The following is a 13,229-nucleotide window of genomic DNA, read 5'->3' as shown; positions in this document are numbered from 1 at the left end:
CTTCACTGGAAAACAGGAAATAAACAGAGGTATGGATTAACACATGGACATATGGATGTCACAACTTCATGCCATTCTGTCACATCTACAGCACACAGATTCACTGTGTACACTTGGAAGGAAATACTTCACATGGGGGGGTGGCACTTTTAATGACATTTTGAACATGTTTAGAGCCTAAAAATGTGTTTAAAACTTGCCCTGTTTAAGCCTGTTGGGTGCTAACTCTAGCAGGAGGATAACGCGATGTAGGCAGCACCGATTGTTTTCATTTGTCTCGCTACTAACAGCACTCTATATTAAAAAAACAAAACAGAGCTACATGTTGAGATTGACTGAAATTCTCCTTTAATAAGTTTTGTAGCAACTCATTTGGCAATGGCTCAAATGTAACGGATGTTCATTAATATCAAAACATTAGACACTAAAGCTTTAACTTTTAAGTCAACAAAGTGAACAGGAGTGTAAGTGCTCAGAAAAAAACAGGTTTAAACTAAAATCTAATGTTCCTTGTCAAAGTCAATTTGAGGAAGATAATGTGATATCAAAAGTTCCAGAACGACTTTCAGTATGAGGGTGTAGGTAGGTGCCTTTTCATGTGATTTGTGGCTTGCACTTTGGTCCGTTGTGAAACAGATTGTATTTTGTATTTCTAAAAGAATATACATATACATACAGGATATCCATTTATCTGTGTTGTGCCCTCAGCATTCGTTCGTCCAGCACCAGCCAGGTGAACAAGCTCACCATGGCGTCCAAAGACTCGGCCATCCTGGCGGAGGGCGGCAGCAGCCTGGACCTGTCAGACGAGTCCACAGGACCCAAGCGGGTGGAGGACAATGAGCGGGACATGATCCAATACAGCTACTCCTTCTTCCACTTCATGCTATTCCTGGCCTCACTCTACATTATGATGACCCTCACCAACTGGTACAGGTCAGTCCTCCGCCAATCACAGCCTACCTTCCCATCCAGCTGCTTAAAAATGTTTGACAGAAATTGGGACAGTTGCAAAAAAACTACTAAATAAGAAACTGTTGCTGCACCTGGCAGCAGACACAGCACTCGATGCAGGCTGAGCTGTTATTTTGCAAGGTTTCAAAACTAATCTCGCATTGCCAGACCTTCCTTCACAGCGCTGCGGAGGAGGGCTAATCCACATAGCATTCCGGGATGGGAGAAAAATCAGCTCTGGTTCATTGGCATTTTAAACCAATCACAATCGTCTTGGGCAGCGCTAAGCTCCGGATGGAGCCACGGTATCGCTGCAAAATAGCCTCGTGAAGGAACTTTTTGTGATGGAACATGTGTTAGTTAAAAGTAGTTTTAGTTTTAGAAAACTCAGATTGGAAAGATTGTCTAGCTAGCTGTCTGGATTTAGCCTGCAGAGATCTGAGGGGCAGTTAACCACAGTCCTCATAAACCCACCACAAGTTTTAAATGCCAACACAAGGAATATTGAAAAACCTTTTGTGTGTTCTCTTCTTAACAGCCCTAATGCAGACTACACCATAACCAGCAAGTGGCCAGCAGTGTGGGTGAAGATCAGCTCCAGCTGGGTGTGTTTGGCCCTGTACACCTGGACCCTGGTGGCCCCCATGATCCTCACCAACCGGGACTTCAGCTGATCAGCAACGTCTACTCTGGCTCCACTCTATCCTCTACAAACCTCTGTCTTTACAGAATCTCTGACCATATTGCCTACATCTTACTTTCACAATTTATACTTTTAACTGGAACAATTGGTCAGATTCAGAGGTGCCATAACAGCTGCCCCAGGTATCACCTGCACTGATTTCATAGATGCGAGGACAATTACACATTTTCCACCGAAGCACAAAAATACACTTGAAGAAAAACAATCCATTTGTTTGTGCAAATGTATGTCCACAATAGGGCTGCATGATATGAGAAAAATATGCATTATGCAATAACGTTTAAATCAAGATAACATTATATATTACTTGAGATAAATAAACAGATGTTAAAGTGCACTCCATCATGCTTTACTGCTGATTTTAGTATTCAGCTAAAATACAAAAAAATTGCATGTTAAGTTTAAAACAAATGAAAGGAAATAATTTCCATCATTCTTTAATCAAAGGTCCCATGGCATGAACATTTCACTTTATGAGTTTTTTTAACATTAATATGAGTTCCCCCAGCCTGCCTATGGTCCCTCAGTGGCTAGAAATGGTGATAGGTGTAAGCCCTGGGTATCCTGCTTTGCCTTTGAGAAAATGAAAGCTCAGATGGGCCGATCTGGAATCTTGCCCTTTATGACCTCATGAGGTTACCTCCCATTTCTCTGCTTTGCCCGCCCAGAGAATATGGCCCACCCATGAGAGAGAGAAATCGTGGCTTTCAAACAAACAGGCCACACCCCCAGCCTCCACCTTGCCGCCCCCCCTTCTCCTCCTAAATAGCTACAGACTCAGAAAAGGCACATACGAAGGAAAGCTCATTGTGGGACTGGTAAAAGGCATCACTAAGAATCTCTGAGTGTCTTTCGCGATGCGTTTATTGCGGCAGTTGATATCGCGATGGCGATAAAAAACAATATATTGTGCAGCCCTAATCTGCAACAAAACCAGTGTCACATTTTAATATTCCGTGCTCTTAATCTAAAATCATTATTGCTGTAAAAACAACAAATCAGTCAGATTTAATCCAATACTAACATTGTTTACACTGCTTAAAAATATGAACGTATTACAATATTAATAATGAGGGCTGGTTTGTGAACTGTACACAGTAGTAAACTCATATAGTTTGCTGCTATTCCATGCCTTCCAATGCCTTATATGTTTGTCAAATGTTTCCGATATGTGAATATATTGAATGTATTAAGAGTAAAATAAAGTACATGAGTGTAGTAAACTATGATTGGTGAACATTTCTGCAGTATGACTCAAAGTCAAGTTTCTGCCAAATATGTATGGTCCAAGATATTCAATGTGAAGGTGTCTTTGAGATGACACAACGACACCAAACACATAGATGCAATCAAAAGATTAGTTTAAAGCCACCATGGGTTATGGTTTTATTATTTTCTGTGCATCATTGTATGACTCCAAATACAAAGTATTACGGAAGGGCTTTAAAGTTTATTATGATTTTACTTGTAAAGAATGTCAACTTTTTTTAATCCCAGAAATAAGTTGTGTTTTGCAAGACATGTCAGGGAATGGTAATTGAATGGTTTAATACGTTTAAGAATTAATCCTGATTCATATGACACAAAATGACCAAATGCCTTGTAAGCCAAAGTGATGGACTGTAGTTATTATGTGATGTGTGTGGGTTCTCAGTGCTTCTGTAATTTCTCTTCACATTGATGTTTGCTTTGATTTAATGTTCACAACAGAGAATGTGCAAAACTCTTACCATGAATAAATGAGCTGGTCCGTCTTGCATTGTGTTTATCAAAGTATCATTGTTCAGGTTTAGTTTAATTACTACCACTCTACCTGCGGATAGATTTGATTTGCAGTACACGAGGCATTGATTTTGATACATAATTCACAAAGAACACAGACAACAGACAGACTTGATAAAAGTACTTAAGGCTCCAATAACCACTAAAACACTAAGTAAAACAAACTTACACAATTTGAGTTGCAAAACATGCCTGTTCAGAATGGGCCGATTGCTTGGCCTGTGATATTGCTGCTTGAAGTTTTCTTGAGAACGGCTCATGCTGCCTTGGCTCCTGAGCAACACACCTGCCGTGACATAGTGGTGTTACATACCCAAGTTCCGGCTATTCATGGGCAGAAACACCGGTAAAATACTCTCTGATCATGGGGGAAAACGTCAAGAGCAGCTATATATTTAGCATGATGTTTAGATATGAAATATATGAAAATCTTACTTTTCTAACTCATTGTACCATGATAAATGACTTACAGAAAGCACCCAAAGCTCTGAAAAAATATGCAACCCAACTGGATACTACTGACTTACTATGTATTAGATTGTACTAATTCATTTACCTGACAGAGACATGTTACTGGTTACTTAACCAATTAACTGGTTGCAGATTCGGATTTTAATCACAAAATATCAGAATTAAAATATTACGCATTATTGTTCATTAAACTATCCAGCTTTATACATACATTATAATAACAGATGTGAAGTAAATGTAAGTGTATATGCCTCTCTTTTCACTTGAAGTAAACATCTGAATGCAGGACTTGTACTGTGCTGTATTAATGAAGCTATAACATACGTACATACACCTACATGCATAATATGTAACATACAATGATTTGTTGAATTGTTAAATGGTGCTGCATGATAAGGGCATTTTTTCTCAGGGCGTTGGGCCTCCAAAAGGGTTTCCTGAGAGAGAAAGCGAGAGAGAGGCTAAACTAGGAACTGATACTTCCCAGAGAGAGAGAGAGAGAGAGAGAGAGAGAGAGAGGCTGAACTAGGCTGTAGTATCTGATACTTCCCAGAGAGAGAGAGAGAGAGAGAGAGCGAGAGAGAGAGGCTGAACTAGGCTGTAGTATCTGTTTACCTTAAAGGTTCAGCTAAATGTGACGCCTCCAGCATGAGTTAAATACACCTACTAGAATACAGGAACTTCGGGACAGTACTGTACAGTCACACATCATGGTTAAACTGTACTACCTAATTGTTGTGTTGATAAAATGCTTCTGTGTAAGTCATAAGTCTCTTGAACCTTCTGTGCTGCTCCTATTAGAATTTTTCCTTGACAATGCCCATCATATCAGAGGCAGACAGTGATGACTGGATGAGATTTATCTTTTCAAGTCCCAAACTCTGTTTCATCTGTGCTAATCTACATCCCAACATTCACAAATCAAATGTAGACTGAAATACAAGAGTTTAGTGAGGACATCAGCAGCCGTCGAATATCAGATGCAGGTTGTGGCTTGCAGGCAGGGTGAAGAGCCTCTCCTCAGGCTCCTTCTGGGCGCTGTGGACCACCTGGCACCTGAACTTGGAGCCCTGGTCATCCTTGTTGGGGGTGAGTTTGAGAAAACTGAACATGGAGTAGAGCCCATTGATGTTTAGGCTCGGGGGAGTGTTGAAGCAGGAAACCGTCTCTCCATCTTTAGTCCAAGTCACTGACACGTCCTCAGGACAGAAGTCTTTGACGCACAGGTGCAGTGTACATTCTTCGTTCAACAGAGGATACAGTGGTTCACAGTCTATGAACATCACATTAGGAGGAGTTCCTGTTCAAACAGACATGGGATACATTCCATAAAACATGTCATAGGCAGTTGTATGCGCAGCTTTTTGATCTGGATACATTTTTACATTTATGCTGGGTTTATTGTCCTCGGGGTGGGAGGGAGTGGGGGGTTGCAGAAGCATAACTAAGTAGAAGGTTTTTAAATATAACAATCTTGTTAGCTCCTCTAAATCTGAGGCCATAGTTCTTAGCAGGAAACTGATGGAGTGTCTGCTCCGGGTGAGGAATGAGTACATGGCTTTTTTCAGGCCTTTTAACCACATCTCTTCACTATAACATGGAGTTGAAATAGGCATTAGCTGTCAACAAGTGGTATCGTGTGACCAAAGTTTTACATGATGACAACGGTCTGTCATGAAACCATGAGATGGGGTTGAAAGCTTTGGGGAAAATACTTTAGGTAGTGGAATATGTAGGACATGTTTTAACCCGTGTGTTGTCCTGGGGTCAAATTGACTCGTTTCAAAGTGTTTTATATCAGAAATATGGATTTTGTTCAACAAAATAGACCAAATACAACATGGATGAACATGCTTCAGGTTATTTGGGTGTTTTATTTAATCTTTTAGCATTTGAATTCTTTTTTTTTTAAATGGTTTCAAAACAGTATCTGGACTAAACTTTGACAGATACCACTCTGTGATCCACTCAACATCCTCTGATCTTAACTATTAGTCAAAATAATTCATAATTTCTTCCTTTTTCACTAAAAACGATTGTGTAATTTGATGTAAATGAGGTTTGTTGACCATGAATTCCAAGAATAAGTGTAAAACCTGTTGTTAAACCAGCTTAGGTTTAAAAAAAAAAAAGTGCCAATAGCATGGAAAAAGAGATAAATAAATCGGAAAAAGCGACAAAAACATCAGAAAAGCACAAAAAAATGGTCATTTTCAATTTTGACCTGGAAGGACAAGTTCATAAGGAAAGTCAATTCATAACGGGAAGACAACACAAGGGTTAAGAATGTTCCATGTTCACATTTTTTCACCTTGAGGTTGGTATTTGTTTTATTTTATATTTTATTGAAGTTTGACCTTACCTTCTGCACAATGTCTTAAATTAAAGCTATAGTACGTAGTTTTTGCTGCCCCTCATGAGGAATTCATGATACAAGCCTTCCTTGACCGCGTCACAGATTTACTCAAAATGATTATCTAAATGCACTTGAAAAAAATATCTGGTGCTGCTACCTTGAGTGTTGATATGGTACAGGATATCTTTGTAACCCGGAGCGGGGAAGCTGGAGTGGTAAACTCGGCAGGTGTAGACGGCACTCTCGTCCTCTCTGGCCATGACCAGCTCAATCTTACTCCACACGCTGAAGAGGCGGTTGTGGTCGGAAAAAGGTCCAAAGTGTGTCACGGTGCACACCTGCTCCCCGTCGTTCCTGGACCACTCCAGGTCGATGTCCTGGGGGTAGAAGTTCTCCACCCTACAGCAGAGAACCAGCAGCCTTTCCACCTTGGGGATCTGAGGGATGCTGGAGATCTGGAGGAAAGACGGCTCCACTGGAGGTGTGTGAGTGTGTGTGGTGAGAGGAGAGGGCAGTGTTACATAACAATACAGAACACATTCATAATTTCCCACATCGCTTTTTGCTAACATTAACATGTTAGCCAGGTCAACTTCATAAGGTGATATGTCAATGTTGGGATTGCATCTTAACAAAATAATCGTAATCTGGCCAGCAGCTGACAAATATCAATAACAAATTATTGAAGAGTCGGACAGACTGATCTACCTCAAGTGATCTCATTCAGAAAACATCATACAGTGTCAATGACAAGACCGTCCTCCCCAGAAAATACGTCAACACCAGTCATTTTTTCAAGCAACAATTACGACCTATGTTTATATTTATAGTGGCATAACTAGTACTGATGGGAACAAAGCAGGAAGTAAGGTGCCAAGATATAGGAGCACCAAATTTCCATGTAATGAGGTAAGTTGGGGTGGTGGATGGGTCAAGCAAACATTGGACTTTCACCCAGGGGACCAGGGTTTATGTCTGGTTTGAAAATGAAAATAAACAGCAAGTTTTTTGTTTTGTGCTGTTTTTACAACAAACGGAGCTAGGTCATGTTCTGCGTCACATGCGTAACAGGATGTGAAATAGCAAATGATTTATTTAGTTTTTAAAGATTTTTGGGGGGGGGCTTTCTTTCCCCTTATTGTTTTTAGAGTGACAGTGGATAGACAGGAAAGGTGGGAAAGAGATGGGGATGACACGCAGCAAAGGGCCGCAGGTCAGACTTGATTATGATTTTAACCCAAATTACATTCTTTTTCTCAACTTCTGTCAAGTTTTTGTGCCTAAACCTAACCAAACTGCAACTGTTTCACAAACTACCCATATCGCCGTAAGGTTGACAGTGACATGAATCTAGTTTCTCTTGGAGCTAAAGTTACTCACCTTTCACCTGAACTGTGGTGTTTCTGTTGATGATCTTGCCCCTGCACAGCACCACACACTGGTATTTGGTCAGGTCTTCATTGACAGTCAGACACACAGGCAGGACAGATGTGTGGTGTGTGCCGTCTGACTGGAGACAAGCCTGATCACTCACATCCTCCCTGACCAATAGAGGATCAGATTCTGACTGGACCACTAAGTTTGCGCTGCTTCTTAGTTTAGACCATTTCACTTTAAGCTCCTGCTGTCTTGCTCCTCGGATGGTGCATTTGAGTTCGGTCTGCACCTGAGCATATGTGATGCTGGGTTGGCTGATTTCAGAAACACTTGGTGGAGCTGTGGAGAGAGATAGAAATTGCACAAATAAAACAATCAGTATCAGTAACAATCAAGTATTTCCTCTTCATTCTGATTATGAGACAAACTTGAATATGCATTATACAGGTGACAGATTCCCAGTCTACAGACCTTAACCCAACATTGTTCAGTTGGATGTTCAGTAAATGAGGTCACTAAAACAAATAAGAAAATATCCCAGAAGGCTGAGGCCAATGCAGCTGCTCTGATCGTGCCATGTACTGCTGACTAGTTTAAGCTCTAACACTACACTACACTTGCAAAGTAACCAAAAGATAAACACAATGAAGTTAAAAGTAGATTTTTCTCAGAAATATAGTGAAGAAGGAACTGTCTCAAAATGGAAATGCAAAGTGGATTAAAGTATCATTAGATGACCACTAGTAGCACAAGTGGTCAGTGTTTCTATGGGCAAATCCATAGACTGTACATTATTAATTCTAATAATATAATCTAGTCTATGGGTGAATCCCTGTTTTTCATACCATTGACATGCATGAGGATGAAATGGCATGCGCATGAGCAAGCCGGAGAGAGGATTTTCATTCCAGCTGACGGTGGCAGTAACGTACCTAGAAATGTAGCATTGCTAAAAGGGATCCTTGAGGGTTGATTATACAATTGTATAATTGTCATGATGTTTATATGTTGGGCTGTTGCGGGCTGAAAACCAATGCAAATACATATATACTTACATGATATATCAATACCAGTAGTTTCACTAGCACCTTTCACACATAGATTTAACAATAGCGTCACAATGAAGTTCCGCATAACTGCCGGCTTTGGTTCTTCACACAGAACCAAGCAAAGGCGAGAAAATGCCACCCCGGGGTGTGATTCATAGTATCCTGGTATTCGGGGAGCTAAAGAGGCAGGACTTGTTAAAGGGCAGTCCCACCAATGAGAGAGAAAAGAATTAGTGGCAACAAAGCCCAACTGTGGCGTTGCCTCACATCTCTTCAAGTCACCTGTGACTTGGCTGAAAAGTTGCACTTAAACACACGGCAAAGACTACTGCCGATGGCCAACGTTTTTTTAAAACATCCATGCGGCCAACTAGCACGAACGCCTGCGTGAGTGGAATACTCCATGCCATGTAAAATAGACAATTCAGCATAAATTTTGAAAAGCAGACGGAATGGTGACTGGAGAGGTCTGCACCTCCTAGAATCACACAACATAGGGTGCCCGGATAGCTCAGTTGGTAAAGCAGGGGCCCATATAGAGAGATTCTCTCCTTGATGCGGCAGCGGCAACCTGTGGCCCTTTGCCAAATGTCATTTCCCCTTTCATACCTTCCACTGTCCTGTCAATAAAGGCCTAAAAATTCCCAAAAACTAATCTTAAAAAAAATATATACTCAAGGTCAAGGAAAATATTCATAAAACAATATAATGATCTCATGACAGCCAATGTCAAAACAACCACTTATGGCAGTTTAATGTGATGCTAACACATAAAGCTAAATAGTTTCTTTAAGTTTGATAATTGCCTGCTATGACATATATTTGACAGGTTATGATGTCTAGGTTAATGTCAAGTTTTCAGCACACAGACATCTCAAACAATTTCAACTTTGAATAAAGACTCCTTCACGTTCAAGAAAGGTGTCACGTCAGGGTTATGACAATGTTGTGTCAGTCATAATAACAGCACTTCAAGTAAAGTATTAATTAATGAATTCAATGCAATTCAATTCAATTCAATTTTATTTACATAGCGCCAAATCACAAAAACAGTTATTTCTTTGCCCTTTTCATAAAAGAGCAGGTCTAGACCGTACTCTGTGATGTGAATGAATTTGGTGAAATTGAAACAGCTATACAATTAATATGTGATCCCTTAAACTCCACCACAGCCACACTGAGCTGTTCAGTCTCAGTTCAATGTCTCAATATGTTCAGTCAAGCTGTAATTAGATGCAAGACATACCTTTACAGAAATACCTGTAGAAAATCAAAACGCCTCCAATGACAGCGGTGACCAGCAGCAGACTGGTGACACTGGTGACAGCTATCAGTGTGACAGCACTGTAAACCGGCTGTGATGGAGCTGCAGGGGAAAGGATTTAAGAGATCCATGTAGTATATGTGTAATTTAAGTATGGATAATGACTGGAAGAAAAATGTAATCCTACCCTGAACAGTCAGTTTAACAGATCTGTTGTACGGCCGGCTGTAGGTCTGGTGCTCCACCTGGCAGATTATGTGTACCTCTGCGTCTTTCACTGCTGACGAGTGCAGTGTGAGGCCACTGCGAATACTGTAGGTGCCATCTGGATTGTGAATGGCCATTTCGGTGCAGACACGGAAGAGGTGGCTGGCACCTGCGTGGACAGTGTGGGAGCCATTTTGGATGTACCATGTCACGGTAAGTTTCTCTGGATAGAAACCTGTGATGTCACACTGTATGGTCTTCTCCTCCCCTTCTGTCACTGCTGCCTTTTCTGGGAGCAACACCGAAGGCCGAGCTGGGGGAGAAGTCACAAACAATTAAAAAAATTTAGTAACATTTTAATCCGTAAATTCTACAACACACATTCATGTACCATATAACATAAATCTCATAGTGTAGAAAACGTCTGCTGTAATGCTCAGAATGCCACAGCCCAATCAATGGCAGCACAGAAATTAGCGACAAGCTAACTTTGGCATACTGTAATAGAGCAGCTAAAGGGACAGAAATGTTAGGAGTTGGTTGAGACCAAAACAGAGATAAAAGAACAGTGAATATTAAACTTGCATTGATGAGGTAAACAGAAACACAACTCAGTGAATAAATAAGCAACTGTTTGAATGTATTTGCAATAAAAATGGCATACAGTAATTAAATTGGCTAACAATATTGCATTTCAAGCTATTTCTGCCTCCCCAAGTTGTCAAAAAATCTCTCTCTCTCTCTCTGTCTGGTATCCATCTTCTTATTTTTCGTCGTAAACGTATTTCCCCCAAAAAATTATTTAATAATTAACAAAAGCACTGGAACCAAAACTAGAACTGCAACACGTAAAAAGTATGAATTATAATTAAACACCTGGTTAAACACATGGTTTTAACAGTATATATTATTCTGGTGGCACACTCCAGCTTCCATAGCAGAAATCTGACATGCAACTTAAATGACTGCAAGGGGAAAAATCTAAATCATGTGGAAGAACATGCACACTCTTGTGTTAGCAGGAGTATGACTTTTCTATAAGATTTCTCAGTTACCTAATTTACTTAAAGACAATTTGCAAATTTTTCTAGGCTGGTTAGAGAACATTCTTATTAAACCGCTTTCTAAATCAGTAGCACATCTTGACACATCACGTGACACACTAGAGTGGAAACAGGCAGAGGAATACCCAGCACTTCCAGTGAAGCTGTCTCTGTGTAGACCACAGGTGTGATGATCCTGCAGGTGTACAGCCCTTCATCTCTCACAGTCACATTACGAAGCTGCAGAGAGGCATCACTTTCTAGCAACTTCGTTCTATCCACCACAGAGCCGTCTCTGCTCCCATGTGCTGTCTCATCCTCAAAAGTGTACACGATGCTCTTCCCTGCATGTTTATCCACCTTGTTCCACTCAATAGTTAGAACGCTCCACTCCACCAGCGTGGACAGTTTATCAAACCGGCAGCTGAGAGTCACGTCTTCACCCACCAACACACTGAGCTTTCGTGTCGTATCAGCTGAGGAACCTGGAAACACGAAAGGGAATTGTGCATAAAGGTGGAGACAAGTTCGCAAAAAAGAAGACAATAAAACTGTGCAAGAGACAAACACAGAGCTTTCCTTTACAACATTATGCCAGAACAATAAAAAACAAACTTACCTCTACAATGCAAAACAATTACTATGAATTTAATCATATTTTGTAGATGTTCCATTTGGACTCAGATGTCACATTGCCTGGTCATAATAAAGTGATTACAGTTCAAAGAGATTCTAAAGAGATTGCACTAAGGTTAATGTGGCGGTTGTGCCACCAGCCATGTAAAGTAGGGCTTGGCTGGCAAACATTCACCTGGCGGCTCAGTACTCACTAATCTCTAATGCACTCCCTCCTGGACTCTGACCCGTGGCTGTTACCTGAACTATCACTTACCTGGAGTCAGCCGTAAGGTGTTCATTAGAGGGGCTACAACAACCACTTTGTTTGGCTTAAACACAATACCGGCTTTTAATATTAATGCAGTCAAAAAACATGTATTGATTCAAAATATCTGCACTGTATGTATTGCCATAACATTATTATTATATGTCAGTTAACTGATGCTTTTATCCACAGCAGCTTACAATTGCTATATATATATATATGTCAGAGGTCGCATACCTCTGGAGCAACTAGGGGTTAAGTGTCTTGTTCAGGGACACATTGGTTAATGTATCGCAGTGGAATCAAACCCAGGTCTCCCACACCAAAGGTATGCACCATCACCACCCAACACAACTATTGAAGAAATTGTTGGGTGAAGTATAGTGTATACTATAGACCTACAGTATCTGTAAGTGTCCTCAGATTACGCCTGTTATGATTTGAAACTATATATAAAAATGTGTTGACATTTTTTTTAATTTGAACTATTCCTTTAACACACATGGCTGACTATCTGGCGTGTATTTTTGCCAAATATAACTGAAATGTTGATACAATTATTGACCATCAGCTGTAAAAGCATTGTGCTTTTTGCCTTTCCAGTAGTCTCGCTTGGCCAGACCCTCCTCCAAAGCGCTCTCTAGGAGAGTTTGGCTACTCCAAACAGCATCCGGGGATGGGAGGAGAGGAAAACGTGCACTGGTTTAATGGTATTTCTTAAAACCAATCTGAATCGTCATGGGTGGTGCAAAATTCACACAGAGCCGCTGCAAGACAAAACTCAGATTGGACCGATTGTACTGTATTGTATTGTATTGATATCTTTATTTCGAACATGCAAGAGAAAGTATATACAAATTAAACAAACAAAAAAAATAACAAAAAGAAACAATAAAACAACGTTTAAAAACATTGGAGAGAAAAACAACAAACAAGGTACCCTTCTTTCCTGTGTTAACATACCTCTATCACATGTGCGAAAAGAAGTAGGAAGAAGTAAAACTTATGTACTCCTACCCCTTTAATTCTTGCATTCCTTCAATTTACAATATTTATAATTAGGTTGCTATGTATATATCCATATATATACAAATACCTACACATATATATACCCTCATACATATATATAAATAAACAAAA

General features: G+C 40.3%; 1 protein-coding gene and 1 gene segment (V, D, J or C); one reads left to right on the top strand and one right to left on the bottom strand.

Moving 5' to 3' along the window:
- Positions 1–3,414, top strand: part of serinc3 (serine incorporator 3) — a 23,495-nt gene extending 20,081 nt beyond the window's left edge. Inside the window, exons 9-10 of the mRNA XM_032513458.1 lie at positions 709–936; positions 1,493–3,414. Of these exons, the coding sequence (XP_032369349.1) occupies positions 709–936; positions 1,493–1,628 (364 nt within the window). The 3' untranslated portion in view covers positions 1,629–3,414. The remainder of the gene's footprint in view (positions 1–708; positions 937–1,492) is intronic.
- A 459-nt stretch (positions 3,415–3,873) lies between these two features.
- LOC116687814 (Ig mu chain C region-like) lies at positions 3,874–12,112 on the bottom strand. The segment is given in 7 exon segments: positions 3,874–5,210; positions 6,424–6,741; positions 7,647–7,982; positions 9,939–10,058; positions 10,144–10,476; positions 11,353–11,691; positions 11,826–12,112. Coding segments are annotated over 7 exon segments (1,842 nt in total).
- Positions 12,113–13,229: the final 1,117 nt, after the last annotated feature.

The sequence above is a fragment of the Etheostoma spectabile genome, chromosome 4, assembly GCF_008692095.1.
Source record: "Etheostoma spectabile isolate EspeVRDwgs_2016 chromosome 4, UIUC_Espe_1.0, whole genome shotgun sequence".
In the NCBI taxonomy this organism is placed as follows: Eukaryota; Metazoa; Chordata; class Actinopteri; order Perciformes; family Percidae; genus Etheostoma; species Etheostoma spectabile.
Note: the sequence above shows the minus strand (reverse complement) of the source record. Positions and strands in the feature narration are given on the sequence as shown.